The sequence below is a fragment of the Thermobia domestica genome, chromosome 2 (assembly GCF_964235325.1).
Source record: "Thermobia domestica chromosome 2, izTheDome1.hap1.1, whole genome shotgun sequence".
Taxonomy (NCBI): domain Eukaryota; kingdom Metazoa; phylum Arthropoda; class Insecta; order Zygentoma; family Lepismatidae; genus Thermobia; species Thermobia domestica.
In genome coordinates, this window is record NC_137455.1 from 294,728,103 (window position 1) to 294,754,549 (window position 26,447).

The following is a 26,447-nucleotide window of genomic DNA, read 5'->3' on the forward strand; positions in this document are numbered from 1 at the left end:
ACGAAACCTTTAAGGCTCACCTTGAGGTATAAGTTAGAGTTATTTCCGAAATTATAAAATGGAATATTGACTGTAGAGTTTAGAGAGAGGATATTCAATTTAGAACTAATAAATGTAAATGAACAAAGACACAAAAGAAAGTTAATCAACATCACTGAAAGAAAGAAACTGAAAACTAATAAGGAGAATCAACATGTGAAAATGTCGTAAGATTGCAGAGGTTTGTAAATTTAGGTGTTGTCATGGAATGCCGAGTAGAATCGACGAGTTATCGAAATTTAACTGATCAATGCATATTGAGCAGAGACGCAGGTGAATAATCTCAGCTTGAGAAACAAGGAAGGCGGAAGGGAACAAACCACAAGTGAATTAGGACAATGAGTTAAGCAACTACCCCATATAAATACTGAACCTAAGCTATAGGGTTGAGGTTTTTTGATTCAGAAGAATTCATTCAGAATCAGTCAGAGCGAGACAGTCAGTCAGACAGATAGAAGCACATTGAGTCAGATTGAATGAACTTTTAGTCAGTCCACGATACATCCTCACGACTTACACGATAGTCCACGTCATTCCACGATACGACCATAAGGCAAGGAGATTGAAGACAGTAATCTCATATTGCTAGAGAAGATTAATCGCCGCAGAAACCATCCTACAGCATAGTGAGAGAAGATAACAAATACGGATTAGTCTTAGCTCATAATGTGTTATTCAGTAAAGGCATTCTGGAGATTCTTTCGGACATAATGGAGCACCTACACATCCATCACTAATATGTAATTAAACAACTTCCAAATACCTTAACTCCTATATTTCATTTTTATGATAATCGAAAACTTTAAAAAGACTTAATTTCAGGATTCTCGATGTTGCCGCTTACAACGGACTATGAGTTGAGAAGACTGCAATAGAAATAAAAGACTTCGAAATGTCTGACTCAAGAAAACTAAACTCATTTGTAGAACAGTAAGATTTTTGATAACCACTTAGGACACAGTAATATCAACCAAAAACTACTATAAATACACATTAAGGCAAGTAATAAAGGTTGAAAAATATAGAAAATGTGGAGATACGTGAGAAATAATTGAACGTATTACAGGCCGATGCCACATAATGCCCCTTACCGATTACCTGAAAATGCACAACAATGTTTCAAAAATTATTAACAAGTTTTCGGCACACAGCATGGAAGTAATCACCATACTATAAAGATAAGCCAAAACCAGTGCTTGTAAACGATAAATACAAACTATAATGAGATCAAGAAATTAAAACACATGTAACGATATTTTTAAACATACACGATTTTATTATTATTAATAAAATGAACCAAGAAGTATCTTTTGGATTTTTGATTTTTAATAATCATCATAGTTACAGCAGTGCTATTTACTCACAACAGACGTACAACATTTGATCAAAACAATTAGTAAGTATAAAGACCTGACAGAAAAAAAGTCAAAAGGATACGAAAATGTCTGAGTATTACGCTAAGACTAATGATTACCTGAGCTACGCTTATTGTCCTAAAAATACCGTGTCACAATTGGAACAGATGAGAAAAAAATATATTTTAAGAAACCTACAAAAATAAGTAATTCTGGACACCTGTCAAGTTGGTCAGGAAGAAACTCTTCTAATAACATATACTTGCTTTAATTGGACTCCATTCTATTGCAGTTGATTCAACAAGTTAAATAAACTGTAATTAACGAAAAATTCAATGATTGAAAACGTAACATAACATTGATTGCGGCAAGATGCTGATCTGGATATAACCCTGAAGAAACTGCTTAAATGTGTCCATTAAGGTCAGATCTTAACTTTTGCTTGTCTAGTTGCAAAAGACCCTTCAGTCATAACAGTTTTAAACATATCAAATTATAAAAATTAAAACACACACACACACACACACACACACATATATATATATATATATATATATATATATATATATATATATAAGTTAGACAGTGTAGGAATGGATAAATTTTAGAGGAAGTTAGTCACGAAATTCTAAAATTGCAATAATTTCAAACTTTTATTTTCCTTTAAAACGTCGAACTAAGACAATGATACGTCACTATGTATATCAAATGGAAATATACTCTTATATCCTTAAAAAGACATAAGTGCTGTTGGGATGTGAGGAATAGTTTCTTAAAAAAGAAGTGAAATTTGAAAAACAGAAAAACGGAAAGTTTCCCTTCTCTAAGGCAGTTCTTTCCAACCTGTAGTAGACTCTACAGGCTGGATCGTTCTAGGCTAAGCTGATAATAGCAGTGGTTAATGCACCATATCTTCTATTACGTATACAAATAATATAATTAGACGTGAAGTTGTAATGACGAAGGAGGGAGTTGAGATGATTAATCCGAACTAAAACACCTTTCAAGTGGCATTAAATCCACCTGAACCAATTTTCATACACAGCTCACTATGGCAAATCTCCTCAGAACTTTTAAAGAGAGCTTGTTGTTTTAGGAGTATCTTAGGTATAATTGTTTATCAAACTATATGATACAATCTTAAAAAAAGTAGGAGTACAAAAGATGGAAAAGGTTGGAAACCGCTGCGCTAAGGACTAAATCTTTACTGTGGTATAGGAAGTATTTTACAACAAAAATGTATTCTTTGAAAATGGTATTGATTCCGCCGTTATCAGACATTGGAAAATCCGGGTCTGGTACTCACACTAAATTCAATATATAAATGTGTTGTAGTAACAAACTCCGGATTATTCTACACGGATTATGTTTTTACGGATTAAACACACATATTTCTTAAATGTGTTCTCTTATTATGTAATATAGTGTATATTTATCATGACAAAAAGGAAGAAAGAAAAACATTACTTTACGCACAAATTTCATTGTGGTAACACCGTTTGTTGACAAACAATCCAACGTTTTAACAGTACATGAAGTTTGCTTTAGTTATCCGATTTTTTCGTGGTTCATTGTTTATTTTAACCAAAGGTACAAGTTCGTATATAACAAAGTTGTATTTTTTGTCGTTTTTACAACACTATTTTAATGGTAACATTTAGTATTCCAAAAGAAGTAATGTTGCGATGTTATCTGTGCCTGTTTATTTAGAGATTATTCTGGATGAGAAGCACTTTCTCCGTAAAATGTCCACAGAAATTCTGTTGCACTATGCATTGAGACAAGAACATGTTTATAAGTCCTTTTGTCAAGGGCATTTTAAAACTTGACAAAGTGTTAAAGAATTCAGATATTTTCACTCGGGAGAAAGGGACTACGAACCTTTCCACGGGGAAGTGATTTTTTTCCTTGCAAATATGTTTTCTTAAAAGCTCGTACGGATAATTGATTTGTATTTTACTACTGATTATCTACTTTTATGCCTTTCCCGTTGGTCTAGTGGCTAGGGTTCGCATCTTTGGTTCACGGTTTCTGGCTTCGATTCCCGGTGGAAGAGGCTTGAAATTTGAAGGCATTGCGATCGAGCTACCTCGTGGCTCTGTAGATAGCTTACGCTACTTCGGCATGGGGAAACCGGGTTCGATTCCCGGTGGAAATTCATGTCGTTTTGGTCCCACTTTAAGCGGTAGGTCCACGTTTCATGCAGCCTCGCTGTTGAACGGTATGTCAAGCACAAATCAACAACAAATTACAGTGATTCAGTTTCCACCTTAAAATGTAGACCCATGTCTCATATAGCTTCGATGCTGAAAAGGAACACTGAACTCTAACAGATAAACCAATTTTCATTTTGTCTGTTGAATATATCTACTACCGGCCAGTGAAGAATTACATCCTCTCTTAGGAAAAGCCGCAATAAGAATTTTTGTATTACATATGGATGGTACGCAAGCTTATATAAATATTATCTGCAAATACATGTAAATATTCTTGCATATTTACAATACTACATTGGATTATACAGTACTGCAGTAGATACAATTGATTTTAATTGAAAGATTCAAATTGGCACAGTGGTTCAGTGGTAGAGCGTTTATCTATGATCTAAGGGTTTCCTGAGCCGATCTCAGGCCATGTGTGTACGATGAACAACTTGTCCATGGATTTTCCCGGGTTCTCTTATTTTCTTCAACATTCGCATTCCACCAATTATTGTATAGGCCCTAAGCATAATTTATTTCCATTAACTATTCGTCTCTTTTAGCCTAAAGAGCATAATCAGGGTACGTTAAACTGGAAGTTTAATTTAATTTCCATTTCCATGAGTTTATATATACATTATATACAACTAAATACGAATATTCCTGCTTACGTATTTATAATACTACAGTAGATACAGCTGATTATATAATTGTTATATTTACTACAGATTATATGTTCAAAACAACGTACAAAATTGTTGTACAACAAATTAGTCTATATGTTCAAAATTTATCCAGTAGAGCTGAAAGTAGATATTTAAGCTAGTATTCTTGTTAATTTATCACTTAAACGCAGAAATGAATAGGAAATGCTAATAATCTAAGACAATTTTTTAAGAATCTTCCTTTTCAAAGCAAGCAGCTCTTACTTTAATTAACCTAAAAATGTACTGCTAATCAATTAGAAATTTCTTGAAAATGCCATGTCCTAGATTAATTTATAGTATTTTGTAAATATTAGAAACTAATTCATAACACATTTAAGTAAGTACAATATACTATAGTATTTATTTTTTTGCAGTACTCAAAAAGGAAGAAAATTAGCTGTGGAATCTAGCCTGAACGTAGCTTCGAACTTCTCCCCCTTGTTTGTTAATTTCGATTAAAATTTTAGTTAAATTTTACACAAATTAATGTAGAATTGTGCATAAGTTCCTTCATTATCTACGAAAATTGTTGTCGATCGCATGCATCCTCCTGGTCGTAAGTGAAATAATCCAAATTGTTATTATCATATACTCTGAAACAATTCTTGGACTTCAAAGTTCGTTTGAAAGAATGAAATTCGTTTATCAATAATTTATTCAAAAGGTTTTTGACTATAAATGCTGTAATGAATAATGTTTAGAAACTATAACATAGATAAGAATAAGGAATCAATCGACATTGGTACCATCTAATTCGAGATCTGAAACTACTGAAAAGAGCCAAAATAAATCTTATAAGCTAAATTGGCCATACGAGAAGATACACCTCACGTAGTGTCATATAGACTAGCAAATGTATTAAATTTATGAGAGGAAGTACCTGCCAATATTAAAGATTATATTTTAACTAATGCTACAACAAAGTGAAAACAATATTTTTAGCTTGGCAGGCATAAAAAGTAAAATTCAACAAATTTCTTTTACGTAAAAGTAATTTTATTTTGAACTTGAATTTTCATTTTTCGATTTTGAATTTAAGAAATTTGTATATCTTAACATTCTAACAAGGGTCCTAACGTTCTAAGTTTATAATTCACTATTATGATTCACTATTATAATTCACTATTATGATTATTTTATTGTGTATCCTATTTTATCAAATTATACATAGATTGGAATTTTACAAGTGCTGTATTTTTGCCTATGAGCTGTTTGGAGCGCTTCAAATGAAACTATTATTTTTGTTATTGTTAAGTTTCACTTTCTTCTTTCCTCTTGGTGGCTAAAGTTTAAAATGACTTGATTAATTAGAGGTTAGAAGTGAAGGCTAAAAGTTATCAGATCAGTGTTTTCTTTTGTAACACTCCCCTTTCACCACTTCTTTAAGGGTAATGTTATGTAGTTTTGTGAACACACTGTACTTGCTCAAGATGACTCGTGACGATAGTACAGGTTGATGTTCTAATTGTAAACGAATTAATGAATTCGTTGGCCCAACCTGAAGATCACAGGACTCGTGTCAGAACGTGCCAGACAGGACCCCTCCTTGGAAGTTAACCGTCAGATTAAACTTTGATCAATATTCGGAGAAGTAATGAAGATTTTTCCCATAGTAATTGCCTTTATTCACTCAGAGTTTATTGAGTTGTTATCAATAGCCAGTCTAGTATAAGCTGTTTTCATATAGTTTAATATCTAAATACACGCACTCACTGTAAACGTGGTAAGTGGTGATCAGGTCTACAGTCATAAGCACAATATCACAATGTACAGGACTGCAAAACAAAAGCACGGAACATATACAGGACAATTACATACTATATACACCGTTGTAACAGCTTTAGAAACTTCACTCAGTCAGTCAGAAAACACACCAGGATTCGTAGTGACCAACTAGTAAACAGCAACATTAATTAATTAATAATTTATTATTCATATCTTACGAAGCATTCAACATTATTCATTTCACAATTATATTATTTTTATTTATCATAATTCATTGAATATCATAACGTCGTAAATATAATAATAATCATCTCACTTCACAGATTGATATTTTATCACTCGAATCCGGTGATTATTTATATTATGTTATTACGCTGAGTTTCCACGTCTTGCTTACAGTTAAAAGTAATTATCTCTTAAGAGTAAGTGCAGAGCCATGAGGTACATAAACAGATACGAACAAACAGCTTATGCATGCAGGAAGTAAACGATGCTCATAAACATATTTTCATGTATAAAATTCTTAATCAATTAAATCACATGCAATTTCCTTAAATTTGGCTGTTACGCGGTAGGTTGTATCGAATTTGGTTCTGAAGGACGAAATTAGCTATCCAGCAGCACATAATTTTACTATCAATTGTTGTCTTCAACTAAATTATAACTTTCAATCGATAGTAAAATATTATTATTAGTTTTTTCCCTGATGTATAATTTAATTACAAATATTTTTCTTGTTATATTTAATATTCAATTTCCACATTTAGTAAATATCACACTTATTTTCATTAATAAACATTTTTTCACAAACAAATTTCTTCATCTTCATGCAACGTTAGCTTTTAAGGCGCAGATTTTAAGTCTTTATTTGCCACTAAACTAAATAATTCAGATAATAATTATGAATGAAATGAAATAAAATTTAATCATGCAAAAACATAAATGACTATTTGGACATTAATAACACGAAGAAATTTTGTATTTGTAATGCCATCATGTAAGTTGATGGGACATTATACTTTCTTCTTGCATGTAGTATGTAATAAGAAAATTCATTACACACACAATTACTTATAATGTTTATGATATATGATGTTCATTTGGCAAAACATTCCGAACAATAAAGATTCATCTTCGACTGGAGAAATGGTTATATTTGGTTTTTCATTATAATTTGACCATGAAACAAACTCCTGAAGGATATGCAATCCCTGCATACAAAACACGTTGTGTTGCGATGTATAACTTGTAGGATACAATGCTTTTTTAAAATTTCAACACTTCCAGTGTTTACCCAAGAATGAACGATACGTATCTCAAAAATGATCCAGATAGAAATAACTGTCTTCAGAATAGTTTCGTTTAAGGTTATAATCCCTAATTTATGGAAAAGTGCAGTCAAAATTACTAGTGTTTTTAAATTTCTGTTATAGACAAAAAAAATTACAGATAAAAGCAGATATGAACATTTGCTGATGGTGGTTGTATGGTTATATGATATTGTTGAAAATTTATGGTTAGCCTATATTTATTTTAGCAGTTGTGACTGATAAGAAGTAATTGGTGCTTGTAACTTTTTAAGCCCATGTATTAGTATTTTTCGAATATGCATGAATTTGTTGTTATTAGGTGTTGCAAAAATAGTAAAATTCAAAACTATTACAACAACCAATAGTGATTTCATTTCAGAGCTATTTGATGTTGTTGTAGCCAAATGGAATAAATCTAGAACACGAAACCTTAAAGCATATATATGAATGTCGCGGCTATAGGGTGAAACCCAAAATTGATTATCACAATTTCATGAAAAGAGTACTAAAGATCCATTTTTGGATTTGATATTACTCAAGTATTACAATATATCTAGAAACGAACCTTTTCAAAAACTATTGGTTTCTATTAATGTAAGTTGTAAACTATAAAAAAGTTGCACCGATGATTGCATAATCTACAGGAAATTAATAACAGCAACCACCAGGATTTTTTGTCTTGATCTTTTTTTAAAAAAAAGAAAAACAGAAAAGCTATGTAACCCCCTACATTGCTGTTTCCTCTGTTTAGCTTCCTTCTCCTACCCCTCTGACCTATATTAGAAATTAAAAAGAGAAATAAACAAGAACAAGAAATGAATGGGAAATAAGAAAGAAAAAGCAGAAAATAAAAATAAAGCCTGTGCAAAAGAAGGATATAAAAATATATAACCTAACACAAGCAGAACCAAGTATGAAGAAGCTGCCAAAATGGAACGTTGCCCACTCGAATGCAGCACTGGCGTATCACAGGTCGTTCGTTCTTCTTTTTGAGCATGTGCTAGTGCAAGATATAGGATAAAACTTCCCTCCTTTTTCTTTATTTCACAAAGGTTTTATCTGAAGTTTTACGAGCTTCAAATAGCCCTTCGTTCGATCCATTATTGAGCCCACAAAGATAGCAGACACTAGGTTCCCAGCTCTAACCGTACATTATCATTTTTTCTTGTTTTCTTCGTGAGCTAGAAGAGTGTCTGCCAGACATTATTTCAAACAGAAACAAATTGCATAAGTTCATACATGATCTAACATACTTGTAATTGTGGATTAGAAAGTATGAAATGTATATGTCTTGGCAGTATTAACTGATTCTGTGTGATTCTCCTGGCAGTATCAACTGATTTTTCTGCTTGGAAGATAAGGAAAAGGAAGTCCTACCACAGTATGTGCTAATACTACATATTTCATACAGGACTGGTTCTACCATATGTGCAACAGGCGACAAGTTTCGAAGAGTATCAAAATCTGTCATAACTATATTATTTAGGATAAATATTTCTTGTTGGAAACAGACTTCATACTGATTGTAGTTAAATTCACTAAGCCGACCTTCTATTTGAATACTACCCTCATAAATCATGTTTAGGTCGCATCACCGGTTCCATTTAGTTAGTTATCAGTTTTGGTTCCAAAAGTAGTCTTATCTTTGTCACAAACAAGTTCCTTAACATTGAAGGTGGAAACAAGTTTTTGTTTATTTAACGGATGTGGAAGGAAAATCAAGAAATTAAGATAAAAAGCTAGTTGCACTGATATTACAATCTGATATATTGAGATTGACGCTCGATATTGAATTCTATGAAAAAGATTACTATCTTTCTTCTATGGATGTGTTTGCTTTATCTTTCACTAACATAATAGATTATTATTTAAAGAGAAAGAAGTCATAAAGACATTTGTAGTGTCTAAGCGTTTCTGGGTGCGAGTGCACTTTCACTCCCCTTCGTTGTTTATGATGGGGTAGCATGCTTAAAATTGTGGCTTTTAAATTTTGTTGTTTCTTTAGAAAGGAGCTGGCAAATGATGCCACTGCACGGGGGACAAATTGCCTAGGGCCGCCCCTGATTTCATACTGTAAATCATATTGTCAAGGCTGGTGGCGCAGTTCTCTAATTCAGCTATCTTGTAGGCAAGATAGCGTGCTGGGGAACTGTTTTTCTGTGAGAATTGATCTTGCTAATGATTTGCAGACTCATTAACTGCCGGATCTCAAGGAGCAATCAGAGTTTGGAGTCGACGTTAATTGTAGGTTCCATCCTTCATAACTTTGGTATTGCATAAGAAACTCAAAACACAAAAGCTTACTCAATAATGGGACAACTGCACATATGAATAGAAGTTAGTAGTCAAAGAGATCGGCCTTTTTCCGCCTATGATAGGGGTAAAAGTGGATCTGAACTGGCAGGGGGACGTATGACGTCACACCGTCCCCCGTGCCTATCTTTGCTCATTGTAATTTTTGTGAGAAGCGGGGGACGCCATTGATATTTTTTTGGAAGTGGGTGTACGACTTCCCCCGCGTTCACTCTCACTTTTACCCCTGATGATAGCCATAAAAAGTAAAAGTGTTTGTTCATAAAAGCCAATACATTGTATGAATATGAAGTTCAAGCATTACACGTTACATTTCTGCAAGATATACCTGGAAAACATTCTAGCAAGTCACATAAAAAAACACAGAGAAAACATTGTTGATATTCTGTCCAGTGATGTTAGCCCGTGGGAAAAATCCTATTTTGGGGGATTTTTCGTTATTAATTTTTCCACAATTGATAAAGGGAATGTTTGTAGATATCAGCAGCATATATGGGATTTTTCATACATTTACTTCATCGACGCTAATAAATTTCTCTATGAGTGGGAAGCAAGCTAATGAGTCCTCACTAAACATGAAATCAGGGCTAATTGTCAAATTTTGTTACTGTAAAATGGATTATATTGTTAAAGTGATTTATACAGTGACTTGCAATTCTAAAAAGAAACGAAAAGCACCATGAAACTTATTAGCATATCTAGTACTTAAAACAATACCAAATGGGAAATAACCCACACGAAATTCCAAGACTTCCACATTGGGGGCCGCGGTGGCTCAGTGGTAGAGCGTTCACCTCTGGTGCTTGGGGTCCCGGGTTCGATCCCAGCCCCCGCCAAGTGAACTTTGTGGTGGACAAACACCGTGTGCGTGAGTTTTCTCGGGGTTCTCCCGTTTCCTCCCACTTTCTTCATTCCACCATTTCATTCATTATTCATCATCACCGTCTCCTTTAGCCTAACCGGCATAACCGTGGGACGTAAAACTCAAAGATTTCATTTTTTCCAAAACTTCCACATGAAATTACTAAAGAATGAAGCTGTTTATCCAGTTTCGTTACGTTCCATCGAAGATTACATCACAAATGCGTGACGCAAATACTAATTTCTACACAGTAAAAAATGGTTGTGTTAATTCAATTCAAATTCAACACAGGACAGTAGTTCCAGCGTGACTACCACTATGTGGTCTTAATTCAACACAGACCCCGCGGTGTTGACGTTTAACACAGAGTGTGTGTTACATTTTCAATACAACCGGTGTTGAGCGATGTTAAATTTGGATTTGTGTTAGTATTTTCGGTGTTGATTTGACACCATGTCAGGGTCGGGTTAATATTACACCATGTCAAGTATCAATATAACACAGTCCCTGTGTTATTTCAACAACATTTTTTATTACTTCAACACACAACCTGTGTCATGATTTAAGGTCAAAATCGTATAAGTAACACCGTTTTGGTGTTAATTTAACACACCCTGTGTTAAAGTTCAAGGTCAGCCCACCAGATTAACACCGCTTTCGGTGTTAGTTCGACTCCACTTCTGTATTACCACGACACCTACTCCGTGTGCGGTGTTGATGTAACCATTTTTCTGTGTTGGAAAACATTCTAGCAAGTCACATAAAAAAACACAGAGAAAACATTGTTGATATTCTGTCCAGTGATGTTAGCCCGTGGGAAAAATCCTATTTTGGGGGATTTTTCGTTATTAATTTTTCCACAATTGATAAAGGGAATGTTTGTAGATATCAGCAGCATATATGGGATTTTTCATACATTTACTTCATCGACGCTAATAAATTTCTCTATGAGTGGGAAGCAAGCTAATGAGTCCTCACTAAACATGAAATCAGGGCTAATTGTCAAATTTTGTTACTGTAAAATGGATTATATTGTTAAAGTGATTTATACAGTGACTTGCAATTCTAAAAAGAAACGAAAAGCACCATGAAACTTATTAGCATATCTAGTACTTAAAACAATACCAAATGGGAAATAACCCACACGAAATTCCAAGACTTCCACATTGGGGGCCGCGGTGGCTCAGTGGTAGAGCGTTCACCTCTGGTGCTTGGGGTCCCGGGTTCGATCCCAGCCCCCGCCAAGTGAACTTTGTGGTGGACAAACACCGTGTGCGTGAGTTTTCTCGGGGTTCTCCCGTTTCCTCCCACTTTCTTCATTCCACCATTTCATTCATTATTCATCATCACCGTCTCCTTTAGCCTAACCGGCATAACCGTGGGACGTAAAACTCAAAGATTTCATTTTTTCCAAAACTTCCACATGAAATTACTAAAGAATGAAGCTGTTTATCCAGTTTCGTTACGTTCCATCGAAGATTACATCACAAATGCGTGACGCAAATACTAATTTCTACACAGTAAAAAATGGTTGTGTTAATTCAATTCAAATTCAACACAGGACAGTAGTTTCAGCGTGACTACCACTATGCGGTCTTAATTCAACACAGACCCCGCGGTGTTGACGTTTAACACAGAGTGTGTGTTACATTTTCAATACAACCGGTGTTGAGCGATGTTAAATTTGGATTTGTGTTAGTATTTTCGGTGTTGATTTGACACCATGTCAGGGTCGGGTTAATATTACACCATGTCAAGTATCAATATAACACAGTCCCTGTGTTATTTCAACAACATTTTTTATTACTTCAACACACAACCTGTGTCATGATTTAAGGTCAAAATCGTATAAGTAACACCGTTTTGGTGTTAATTTAACACACCCTGTGTTAAAGTTCAAGGTCAGCCCACCAGATTAACACCGCTTTCGGTGTTAGTTCGACTCCACTTCTGTATTACCACGACACCTACTCCGTGTGCGGTGTTGATGTAACCATTTTTCTGTGTTGGAAAAGCTTGTGGTGTGCATGCTTACGATTGCCGAAGATTCTAATTTTGAAATAAAAATAGTAAACTACAGATAACATTAATTTAAAAAATCATCATAAACTTTTTCGTCGTCCTCTCCAACATTTATTGTGAAGCACAGTATTTCTTGATTGTACGAAACGCAACCTTCACCAAGATCTTGTTCAAGAATGATAGGAAATTCTTATCTATATCCTTATAATACGTTTGCCTCTTAATCGTGATTCTACTTGTTTTCCGCCATTTTTGAAGCACAGTCCCAGGTGTTGACTAGTGAGCTCTAATGCAGTGTAGAAATGACACAGTAATACGGTGTTGTTCCTCGCTGTTGACATTTTTCTTCAGAAACATTATGTAAAACAATTGAAAAGACATCGTCGGTTTGCACGTTGAAATCTTGCGATTTATTTAAGTATTCCTATCTACTGTGTTTGTCTGTACCTTCAGTACATAAGCCTTTATAATTAGATGCTCAACATATTTGGGAATCACGCAGAAAACAACACCGAAGATTCTATACTTGTGTTAATTTAACACACAGGTTGTGTGGCATTTAAACTACCGGCATTTGACACACAACTCCAAATGGAGAGGGAGTTGTTGTACCCACCTGTTTGTGTTACATTTTAACACAATCGTGTTAACACATAGGCATGTCGTTGAAATAACACAACGATTTTTTTTACAGTGTAACAACAAAATTTTCATCGTTTTTAATTCTCTTTCTTAATTACTTATTCATAAACTGTTTGGTTGAGATAGATCTAAATTCACTCATATATTAAAGAAGGTGAGTGACATAACTAGCTTTACTTTCTCATATTTTATAAATTTTGAAACTTTCGTAGAGTGTGGAAAATTCAAGAGCAAAATGGAAATTTCTTCTTCTCGAGATGGGCTCTTATGACGTTTCAGGTTGCCATCGCTGATGTTATCAGTTTAGACGTTTTTTTCGAACGTGCAACAACAGTTGAGGCAGGGCTCCTCTGTGGCTAAACAATTAGCGTATGCACCACTGGCGTGGGAGACCCGGGTTCGATTCCCGGCGGGAGCTCATGTTTTTCGGATTCCACGTTAATTAGAAGGTTCCGTCTCATATAACCTCGCTGTTGAAAGGAATGTTAAACTGAAAATCAACTCAACTCAACGTTTGAGGCACTTCACGAACTTTATACTTCTTTTTTTGTGGAGACTAGAGTTAATAAACTTATCAATAAGCATTCATGAGCATGAAGTGTGGTTCATGAAGCGCCTCATACTGAAGTTGTTATTGCTAGCTCGAAAAACCGGCTAAACTGGTGAAATATCAACAAAAATGTTTTGCGAAGTTCTTTATGTGGCTTACTACAATATTTTTTATGTAGAAATATAACATTTAATGCTTGTAGAAATATAACATTTAATGCTTGTAGAAATGTAACATTTAATGCTTGAACTTCATATTGATACGATATATTGGCTTTTATATGCAAGGTTCATTATGAAAGTAATGAGCGTTATGCTACCCTGACTCAACATCCCACCGCAGCGCGCGCTGCCGGCGCGGAAAAAGCAATGGGTGGTATGTCCTTCCAAACGCGCCCGGAGTCAGTCTGCTGCGAGCAGTGACAGCGTGTTGATCCGCGTGTAGCACGTTTTTACAAGTTGTAACACGGCGCGATGAAGCGTTCGCTCCAACAACGCTACGCCATAAAATTTTGCGTCAAGTTGGGTATGAATACTACGGAAACTTACCAGATGCTGAAAGAGGCCTACAAGCAGGAGTGTTTGTCAAGATCCCAGGTCGGAAAATGGCACAAGTCGTTCAAGGAGGGTCGGGAGGAGGTCGCCGACGAGCCCCGTTCTGGACGCCCAACAACGGCGAGGACCGACGACAACGTTAACCGTGTGCGTGAAGTGTTGCGCTGAGACCGGCGTGTGAGCATTCAACAAATCGCGGACACCCTAAACATGACAACATTTGCGGTACATGGGATAGCGCAATGCGAATGCGAAAGGTCTGTGAGAAGCTTGTGCCGAAGGTGTTGACGAACGAACAAAAAGAACTTCGAGTTTTGCGCTGCAAGGAATTGTTGGCATTGTGTGAAAGTGATCCGGACTTTTTAGACTCGGTCGTAACTGAAGACGAATCCTGGATGTTCGAATACGATCCAGAATCCAAAAGGCAGAGTGCGGAGTGACACACCTCATCCTCCCCCCGCCCCAAAAAGGCGCGCATGAGCAAATCCCAAATCAAAACCATGCTCATTGTCTTCTTCGACGTTCGAGGAATCATCCATTTCGAGTTTGTGCCACCAGGACAACCTGTCAACGCAGGATTTTTTCTAGAAGTGCTCAAGAGACTGAAACGCAGGGTCGCCCGCGTTCGAAGTGACATCAAAGACTCAATGAAACTCCACCACGACAATGCACCAAGTCACACCGCCTTCACCGTCATCGACTTCCTGGCCCGGAGCAGAACCCCAGTGGTCCCCCACCCCCCTATAGTCCTGACCTGGCTCCTAGTGACTTTTTTTTTGTTTCCCCGTTTGAAGAGACACTTCAAAAGAAAACATTGGGACTCCGTGCAGAACATTCAAGCCCATGTTACAAGGTTTTTAAAAGCCATTCCAGCCGAGGATTTTAAAGATGCTTTCCAGGCGTGGAAAATACGTCTCCAGAAGTGTATCGATGCAGAAGGAGCGTATTTTGAGGAATTTTAAAGATTTGTAACAATCGGAATAATAAAACAGTTTTTCTAAAGCAATGTTCATTACTTTGATAATGAACCCTGTACTCCTATTTTTAATGACTATCATAGGCAAAAAAAAAAAAAAAAAAGACCGAACTTCACCCATCTCCTTTTATTTAAACCAATACTATTATTACTGTATTAGATGATCTATCAATTTGAAATGCAGTATTAAGCTGAGCTAACTTCTTTCGAATTCTAACAGAGGACTTTCAATTTCGGCAATGTGCTATGGTTTTTTGCTCGTTTAAATACTGTACCTTGTTTTTGTTTTTGTTTTTCTCATTGAACTTTTAACAAAACAAACCAGGAATTGAACAATTTTTATTGGGAACAACCCTTGTGCTGCTGCTGCGCCACGTTCAATTGTGTATTAATGGAATCTATGACTGAAATTAATGAACATTCCATTTTACCCAATTTTTATCGGACATTTTGTTCTTGAGTTACGATTATTTTTTGCATTTTTCCGACAAACTTGCGGTTGGTCACAGCACTGAAAGGATTCATTCTACACCCAAGTTGGTCTAAACTTTTTGTCTTATGTTGGTGTCAGGAATCAATTGAACGTTGTCCGTGTTGTTTAGAATATAATTCATGGGTATACTGTACTATTAACAAGTTCTTCTTTTGTAATACACTGAATTATAATAGCAGTGTTTAGTGATGTTCATTGTTGCATAGTATTTGAGACACAAGAAATTTCGATTTGCCTGCTTTTCGAAAGAAAGAAAACCCATAGAAGTAAAAGAAAAATTATATTAAACATAGCACAAATATCACAAGTATATCGGAAACTCCACATGCTGACATTGTTCCTCATCCTTGTCTAAAGGTAATCGGAGTTCCAGATTTTTTATACTATTTTATATGCCTTGTATTCCAAGGACGGTAGGGCTTCGGTTTTCCAGAAGTCTCATCTTTCAGTTCCGGCTAGCGTAACTCACAACACTAATTTAAATAATTATGTTTGTGCTTAAGATAAGTGCTCACGTAAGCGGAAGTTTGTGTTTGAACTAGTTTTTTTTTAAGTCAGCTGATTAATACATAAATTTAAGTTGGACGTTACTTTTGTAACATTGTTTCAACTTGTTCATTTGTCATATTTTCTACCTGTTGTGAGATTAAACGTTTGTAAATTTCCATACTACGCTCGTCTTTTATCCGAATCGGTAATATTGTTAAATTTTGTTGCTATATAATGAGTCTATGATTGTGTTATAAATCTAGTAGTTCTTGTTGTAGATTAATGTTTTTGTGTTACTCTTCTACGTTTAAAAATCCCATTAATTTAGAGTTAGTTCCAGGAGCCTTTGATCATTTCGAACATCAAAAATAAAGTGTCAATACTCACATTTGAAGAGACAGAAGATCGCCTATCTCCATTTCTGGTGACGTCATCTCCTGATACCATAGTTCTGTGAATACCTCGAGAAGGAACGTCTAGTTCTGTTTCAACGTGAGTGGCGGGGGTAGCACTATTTGTATCCTGGGAGGAGTCAACTTTCTGGTCCACTGAAGCTACTAGTTTCCCGTTTTTATTTACTGAAACAAACAAACATTTTCATTTACATTAAACAGAAATTGTTTACTATAATTATGTGTCGCGGATAAAAATAGAACATGATAACAAACAGACATTGAAAACAACTGCTTGGAGATGACAGCTCTGAATTATATTGTAGTAAAGAATAATGTTGTTATGTGAAATCCAGAACACAAAGAAAAAAATTATACTTATCTTTGAAATGAACTATATTTAGACATATTGTTCATGATTCTATATTAATGTAATAATAATTCTAATAATATTTACAACAGGAAGCTCTATAGACAATGCGGAAACGACCCTGTGGAAAATCTTATGTTATGAGTATCCTTGGAGTGCTAAAACGCTCTTTTCCAGGAGATAAGCACAATTGTATTACAAGAAGTAGAAAGGTTATACCTTTAGCTTGGAAATATTGACATTTTTTAGTTTAAGCATTTCCTTGGCAAGAACACTTGCGTTGCTAAAAAAAATATTGCAAGCAATTTTCGTGTAAAATAAATGTAAAAATAAATCATAATTGCACATTTTAGTTACATGTTTTATTTAGACAAGGCTGTGACGTAATGTGCCCCATAGGATACATTGCCAAGGGAAGTTAGTCACAAAGTTTTGTAAATATAAGTCAAGCAATTACACTCATTCTAAGTATACATCACTAAATACAGATTAGATACATATCAAATAAAAGAATACATTCTGTTAGCACAGGTATCAACATCAATTTTGTTTTTTCGATCTTGAAAACAGTCATTTCTTCGCATGGAAATCAGAGAAACAGTTTCGTTTTTTAGTAAAACAACTTCACACCCCAATCGAGACGCAAATGACGGATGTTTGCCCTTTGGTGCAGTACCTACACTGTCCTTTATCAGAACTGTAGCCTGGTAAGTGACCTCACCATCTACCCTTGCATCGTCATCCGATCTGGGTTTGATGGGCTTCTTTATCTTTTGTTTATTTTAGGTAGGAGGAGAATCTTTAGATGGGTGATTTCTGTTTTGTTTTTGAGCAATAATGTAGTCGCTACTTTGATCTGGAACTCGTTCAATGAAAGATGTATAGGTTTTGTGCCTTCTTTTGACAAGACTACGACTAGTATTAGTTTCTTCAAATACTGGTGTTTCATTTCTGCTGAGTAATTCATCCTTCGGGCTTTCATCTTCCTCAATGTTAGAATGTGTCTCTGGTAAAGGTACAATACATTCGTATAATACTTTGGAAATTTCTTCAATAGAAAGATATTTTCTTACATTCCAATTCGTGAAGGAAAAAAATAAACATTCAACTATTTTGTTTTCAGAAATACATTTTGTTATGCAATTCAGAACTTTTCACAAAACATAAAAATGGACAGTGCTACACTCCTTATAATGTGTGGATGCGTTCGGCCCAACAATTGTTGGTCTATCGGTAAGACTGGCTTGCAGAAGTAACTATAAATTTTAGACATTCGGTAACATTAGTACGGTAAGCTAGTCATGATGATGGATAAACAGTCCTTGCAGGGGCGGACTAAGGCAAAATTTTCACCCAGGCCAAGTAACTGTTTGGCGCCCACCAGTTCTAGCCTGTATTTGACATTTTTATTACAGTGATTTTAATATTTTAAACCAATTTTTTAGAAAAAAAAATTAATGCTCAAATACAAGATATAGGTATATTTAGTACTTAAAAAATACATATGTATCAATTGTATTATTATTATTATTATTATTATTATTATTATTATTATTATTATTATTATTATTATTATTATTATTATTATTATTTATGTATTGATATCTATAAACAGAAACAACATCGAACAGAATTTATTCAATATTACTAATCGTGACGTGATTACTGCTATATTGTATCAATAGCATCAGGAATCATTCTACCATATATCCAACTATGTAACAATCTATTCTAATAATGTGAAAAATACATTTCACCACATTTCCAATAAATACATTTCACATATGTTGAACATGTTTTAAGCAGAGCAATACAAACAGCTCTTTTTATGTAGGTCAGTGGCGTAAATGAGGGGCCCGCAGGGCTTACAGTGCGGGGGCCGCAGAGTTTGGGGTTCCTCCGCGAAGCAAATGTCAGAAACTATAGGCTACAAAAAGTGAGCCGAATACAGAATTTCCATTTCCCTGAACTACATTAATTACTTTAGATAAGAAAAATATGCTCCGGATGAAAATTCATCCATTCTAGTAATATCAGTTTAAAAAATCATCTTACCACTGGAAGGTTAAGGGAAAATAATTTTTGCCATTTTCGGTGAGTATTAATTTTGATTGTAATTTTACTATATTCCATGAATTTATTAACCATTGTCTTCTTCAGGAACATAATAATATTGTGAAGTTAATGGGCATTGGAAGGGGGCCCAAAACTAATTCTGCGGGGGTGGGTCGGTATTTTTGCGTTGCGCTACTGATGTCCATAGCATTAATTAAACACATCTCATGAATTTGTACACAAGCTGAAGACTCCTACAAAACTAAAGCTTAATAACAGGTTTTTATCAAGTATTAGAAATCCTCCAACTTTCGTAAGTTTGATAAGTAAGTAAAGCATATCAAAGTCAATTTGGGGAACTTTATGTGAAAGCGTCCACATCTTTTTCTTCCATATAAACAGTAGCTTAAAATCTAGAATAATTTACAGAAATCGTTTTCCTAATTTTGCAACCTTTGGCCTCAGGCGTGATAATGAAAGCCATAATAAAATTTAAAAAAAAAAACTAAATTCCACTATTACTGAAAATTAGCAACAAATTAAACAATTTTAAATACATTTAGTTTCAACATCTCACAACAATTACAATATGACCTTTTGAGCTTTTTCGTCTGCAAAATCTCTGACAACGACATCTATGTCAATGTTTAGAACAATGTTGAACTCAATCGACATCATGGCGAGTCCTATGAGGCGCTCCTAGCACATGGTAGAGCTCAAATAATTTTTTAAATTAACTTTAATTTTGAGAAGCTCCTTTCGCCTGAAGCCACGCTGACAGGAAGAGTGAGAGCAATTCCGAGTGCATTAGGGAAATTTTCAGTCAGCTGGTTACTCGTCAAGTATTTTCTTTCTTCAAGGTGGCATTTAGCATTTTCATCTGGTAGTAGGGAGAGTAAAACCAATAGTTCCTGTTGAAGTTGGTAACTCAATATCTCAATGCTCTTCATCTGTTAAAGCAATTTGAAGATCAGCACATTTCTTCATCAGGGAATCCTTGTCTTCATTTTTGATTCTGTATAAAATCCCAAATAGGTCACGATGGTGGTTTAGTTCAGAAGACCGTTCTTCTAGTCAGCTTATCGTTTGATCCAAAACATGAAAATAAAAGCTACTTTGGAAAGAAATTTTGGGATCCGCAATGCGCTCATCAGGGACTTCATATTCAAACTGACGTTTGGTTTTCATTGAGAACCCGTAAACGATATAGTGTGTTCTTTACACAAGGCACTCTTGCGAAACCACATCAAAGATAAATCATTTTATTTATTGTTCTGTATACAACAGTTCTGTACAACTAATACATACAGCTACTGTTGATAAAGAACCCTTAAAGGTACACTGCACTCCTTATGTAGAGCGTCCCGCGAAACATCACATAATAGATAAATGTGTTTATTATTATTATTATTCAAAATGTAAAATATTGAGAAGCCTGGCAATGTCTTATAACAGTTTAAAATGAACATATATTCTGAGAAACGATAGAGCAATTATATATATATATATATATTACAAACCTGTTTTAACTTATGACAAGGTACTTGATTTTATTGGTATTATGTATCTTCAGAATATCTTTAGTTATAACATTTTATTCAAAGAACCAATCTTTTAAGTGAAAATATGACAAGTAATGAGGATCTTTTGCATACCGGATATTAAATTTTAAGCAAAGTTGACTAATACCTTAAACGATAGTTAAATGAAGCTTTAATTTCCATAGTTCTGTGAATAGTATATTATGATATTGACTGTTCCTATTTTAATCTTGTTTTATAATCAGCTTAAATCTTGTGATGTGAACATATTAACCTTCTAACAAGGACCTTAACCTGCTAATATTTATTCTATACTGCAAATTTTCTGATCTGTTTTAAATAATTCTATAATGGTTTTAATATAGTGTTGTATTTTTGCCAATGAGCTGTTCACAGCACGAAAAATAAAATTATTATTATTATTATTATTATTATTATTATTATTATTATTATTATTATTATTATTATTATTATTATACTTCAGTAGTTTTCGTTGTTACTATCTCGATTTATAATCATGCATGTTGTCTGCTCTACAATGTTTGACTGACCAATTTCTTTATATGTTGTCAAGAAATAACGGGTGCCCGGGAAGTCCCGAACCATTTTTCGGAAGGATCACTTGAATTTAAATGAAGTGTTTATAATATCAAAGAAGATACTGCAAGTCAACGAAATCACAGCAGTTCGACCTTCCATATCTAAGCAGAGTTGCCATCTCTCCGCGGTGCACTTGAACACACACACGCTACAACATTATTGGGGTAATTGTATGCATCGCAGGTGTGCCAAATCCGTTATCTTCAGGTGTACAATTCAGGACATTCTAAATTTTTGTTGTATTCTCCGTGTCCTGCATTTTGTTTCATATGTCTAGGTCAATCAGAACATAAGGTAATATTTGGAAGTAACTACGTGAAATTTGCATTTTTCTAAAGATCAGCCATGTACCAATGCACCTTGCAGAACAGACTTTGTAACCAAAAGGTTAAGAATATATTTTCCCAGTTAAAAATCAAAACTCAATTCAGGTATATTATGATTGCCAGCTACACACTTACTGCTACATCTGCAGTTAAAAAAGGTAATAAATCATACATTATTCATCTTTATTCGCGGGCCGTATGCGGCCCACAGGCTGCCATTTGACCATCAATATCTTAAGATATTTATGAAGAGCACATTCCTACATTACCACGCTATGAGAAAACAGGAAAAAGATTTCTGGAAAAAGAATAACTGTGTGTCAACAAAATCATCTTCTTTGCCGCTGTTGATAAATTCTTTGTGACATAATGATAAATATTCTGCTCCCATTTTAAAAATCCGATGGTGTTGCCGGTGATTCTTAAAGTCTTCATTTTTCTTTCTTCCTTTTTTCTTATTTCTCTCCTTGGCTCTGAGAATGCAAAGAATGGGATTTATGAGGGCCACTTTCTGTGTCAAAGGTGAATATTTTTCATCTGGCATGTCACACACATACACAAACACACGCTTCCTCTATATAGATATTTCAAAAGTGCTATGTCAAAACACAAGTAAAGAAGGAAATGGGATGGCGAAATATTAAGATTTATTTTTCACATAATTGTCTTTTCACATATTTTTCACATAATTGACACACTTAATAAACGAAGAAAAAATTACTCTGGGAGAAGCCTCAAATCAACTGGAATTATGTTTTTTTCTTTATTAAAAATGAAGTTAAATAATAAAGTCCATATTTGTTAGAAGAATTTGGAGACTTAGTCATATCAGTTTTGAAGGACTTGAGGAACTTTAAAAAAGTTGCACACTTACGAACTTTTTGAAAAACAAAATGCACACTTACGAACTTTTTGCATTCTGTGAGCACAAATAATCGATTGAGACGCAAAAGAATTTCCATCATTCGACTCAACCTGCGTTTCTCTATTCACCTCTCTGTTCATTCCACGATCGTAATATTTGTGATATTTTAATTAAAGTTTACGTGTGCTTACTTTGTAGTTTAGTAAGTAAGTCTTTTATTTGGAGGTTCAACTCCTTTCAAAAATAAGGGGATAAAAAGTCAACCTCAAATTTAAAAATGAGATTCATAACAGAACTCTGTTTAATGTCGGAAATTTCACCTCAAGTCGACCTTCAACCAATTCTTTGTGCCATATTTTACATGTAAAAAGTATACTGAAAATAGCGCTATATAATGGAATTTATATTATTTTTAATGTTTCCTTGTAACCTCGAACTACTTCTCCGTTGTTTTTAGAGAAAATTTTATTGAATTAATGACAATTAGAACTGCGAATTCGCATTAGAAAAGCGCTCCATACACGATGTTACTAGAAATCATAATCTCTTATTATACCGCATAACAAACAGCAAAAATACTAGAAATTACATTTAAGTAATTTTCAGTGAAAAAAAAGTATGTATTTAATATCAAAAAAATATTTTATAAACGTTAGCAGATTTATTGATATGAGTTTAAACTTTGAAAGCCTTTCTAAATGACTTTCGAAAATTGATATGCAGCTATAAAATAACAGAATCGCATCATCCAATGTGTTAAATACCGTAATGAAGCGCATCTGAGATCTTTTGATAGATTTAGCTATTAGCGCCGCCAGGTGTTAGTTTGCAGAACTACGCTGTGAGCTGAGCCTAACATGAATGGTGCGGCTTCAATAATACTGAAGCTCGTAATAGCAAGAGTAGAAACTCGTAACAAGATTGAGTGTATAATCCACGAGTTATCAAAAGCTATCTAATATGGCTGTTTAAGAAGAATGTGAACAAATGGAGTTATGTATTATATTCTTTGGAAACTAAGTATATTTTGTGTTTTTGTGTACCGAGTAAAATTTGTAATGAGGCTAGGTATACTGTAGGTGTAATTTGGAGATTACCTTGCTGGAAGTTGAATGTTTAAATTGAGTTCGGTAAGTCCAATGATGTTTCCTATGATACCGAATGCAACGAGAATTCGGTTACTCGACTTTTGTTAAAAGAACTATATTTGTGATATCTTCAGTGTTTATTTAAAGTTACTTTTTCTTTAAAAGTGTTCCAATTTAATCTGAAAAAAGAAGTTAGTGGATTTTCAAAAAAAGTAGTAATTTAGACTATATACTGAATTTACAGAATCTTGTGGAAGAAGAATTCCGTGGTTTAAATTTCAGCACCATTATAATTGAATTAGGTAATATTCTACCCCACTGCTATATCACCTCAGAACTAACCAAGCAAAATAGAACGTGGGACAACTTTCCTAAACGGGTCACCTTACCCATATGACTGCTCCAAGCTTATTTCGGTAGGCTACAGGAGAACAGCGCAAAACAGATAATTCATTAGTTAAAACCGTTACACTTCTTTTAAATGAACTTTTCGAAGTCGGACCCAAATGTCTTTTCCCAAAATTAAGACATACCTTAATAACTTTCTTGGCATGAAAACTGGTAAGTAAATGATTTGACAATCGGAAGTAAATAAATAAATAAATAAAATAAAATGAAATTTTGAAGGAGTCAATTCTACACGGAGAATCAAGTACATCTTTCTTCCTATTGGTCGGATCTCAATAACCTAAGCGTGATTATATCTAATATACTCGTTCTTAGGTTCCAATGATAATATTGATAGCGTTTACATTAAAACCAATTTACTAGTCTTTAATTCAATACGCCCAAATACAAAAGCTTACATTGCTTTTAGAATTTTATACATACTGTAATAGAATATTGATTTATAGATGAAGGCTATATAAAAGAGAAAGTGTTAATTTATGAAATTTAGTGTAATGGGTTGTCAAATACTGATTCTACAATGGTATATGCAATAGTAGACCCTATATGTATAGAAAAATATCCCAAGATAAGATCTGTTGATAAACCCTATTGAAGTGAACAAAATGACATGCACGAGGAAAAATCCTCATGCGTAGTTGATGAGAAATTCAACAAAACTATTTTGCATGATGCTAAAAATATAAAAAGACCAAAAGTAGCCGTAGAATTGTTCGCTATTAGTTTCCCTTTTGGACCTATTTTTTTCAAACAATGATTTTATATCCTTTATCCATATTTTAGAAATACGTTGCTTAAATAAAAACCATACCGTCCAAGACTAGTACGTGGTCTTTTGGAGGATAACCCTGAACGTCGATTGAAATTCTATGAATTTATGCGTGGCCAAGTCAATTTCGAGCCAGACCTTCTGAATAAGATCGCCTGGTTAGATAAGGCTTCCTTCATATTGTCAGGTCACGTGAAGAGACATGACTGCGTCTAGGCCTACTGGGCTGATGGCAATCCTCACGTTATCATCATTTCTCAATTGAACCAGCCTGGTATCACATGGTAGAACTGTGGATTGCATGAATTACCTTGAAATGCTTGTGACGTGACAGTGCAATACCTCACTCACCACTAGAGTTAAATTCTTTCATCTAGATGGAACACCTCCTCATTATACTTGGGCAGTAAATAACTACTTTAAGAACCTGACAATAAAAATAACACGAAATTTACTATTTTTCTTTTGCTTGATTATTCATATGTGAAAGGAGATAATGAAGTGCAACTTACTGCAATCATTGATAATGCTATTCTACAACAGAAAATATGAACCTGAAGAATTTTCAGTGTTAGCATCTATAGAAATTACAATGTCACCAGAATAACAATTCCCCCCAAATTTAAGTTAAGACAGCGACTAGCTGAACGAACTCAACTGCATTTCATTACGTATCACGTTGCTTTGGTATCCTGTGAACTACTTTTTAAACACCGTTATTTAATTTTAACAACTGTACGTTAAAACTATTTTGTTTATTACAAACTAAACACAACTATTATTTAAAAAATAGTTCATAGAATATCAAAACAACACGATACGTAATCAAATGCAGTTGAGTTCTTACTTCTAGTTCCAGCCTTAACTTAGATTTTGGGGGAATTGTTATTCTTGCAACACTGAAATGTATATGGATGGCAACACTGAAAATTCTTCAGGTTCATATTTTCTGTTTTAGAATAACGTTATCTATGATTGTGGTAAGTTGTATTTAATTATCTCCTTTCGCTTATGAAAAAGAAGCAAAAGAAAAGAGGTAAAGTTTGTATTATTTTTAGTGTCAGGCTCTTAACCTAAGTAAGGCTACTTTTGGCTCACTCTGAATTCCTTTATCGAGCCTTTCATTACGATATTACCAAGAGAAAAGTATCTTATTATTATTATTAATCAGATTTAATAACCTAAAATTAACTATCATTCATTCTTAAACTTTGATTTTAAATATTTTTAATTAATCTTTTTCAGATTTGTGCATATTTCTTGAAATAATGGCCAGCTTAGGTTTTTTAAAAAATTATTATTTCATCCATCTGAAGCGCTCTTCTTTAACAAATAACAAGAAGACCATTCTGCTTGTGTTCAAAACTTAAATGAAAATTTTTATTAAATAGGAAAGCTGTGAGAAAGGACGGAAGAACAGCTAACAGGAAAAAAAAAAGGGAAAATTAATAATATTATAAGGGAGAAACCCAAAGAAAACAAAAACTTTTTTAAAAGAAAAAGAAAAAGAACAAGTATTTACAGATATTAACGAAAGTGCCTTTTTCTTTAGGAAACAAATAGAAGAAGAAGAAGCTGTTCTGTGAAAGGACTTGTTTTTTTTAACTCTTCTTAAGTTTTAGGAAGCTTTCTTTTGTTTCTATGGCCTTTCTAACGTATGAAAGATAGAGAGCCTAACACTAAGTTCTTCGTTCCACTGCGATTGGCTTTTCGACTAGCATAGTCATTATTTTGCAATCTAGACAAATTTAACTATAATAACCATACATAATTATACAGAATGGAAGCATTTTTA

The 26,447-nt window shown here is 34.2% G+C and overlaps 1 protein-coding gene and 1 pseudogene across 1 annotated transcript in view; one reads left to right on the forward strand and one right to left on the reverse strand.

Annotated features, from left to right (window-relative positions):
• The window catches only part of LOC145678589 (uncharacterized), an 820,101-nt gene that overhangs the window by 122,405 nt on the left and 671,249 nt on the right, over positions 1-26,447 (reverse strand). The window contains exon 6 of the mRNA XM_081748923.1: positions 16,626-16,816. Coding sequence (XP_081605049.1) covers positions 16,626-16,816 — 191 coding nt within the window. The remainder of the gene's footprint in view (positions 1-16,625; positions 16,817-26,447) is intronic.
• LOC145678927 (uncharacterized) lies at positions 6,464-15,309 on the forward strand (annotated as a pseudogene).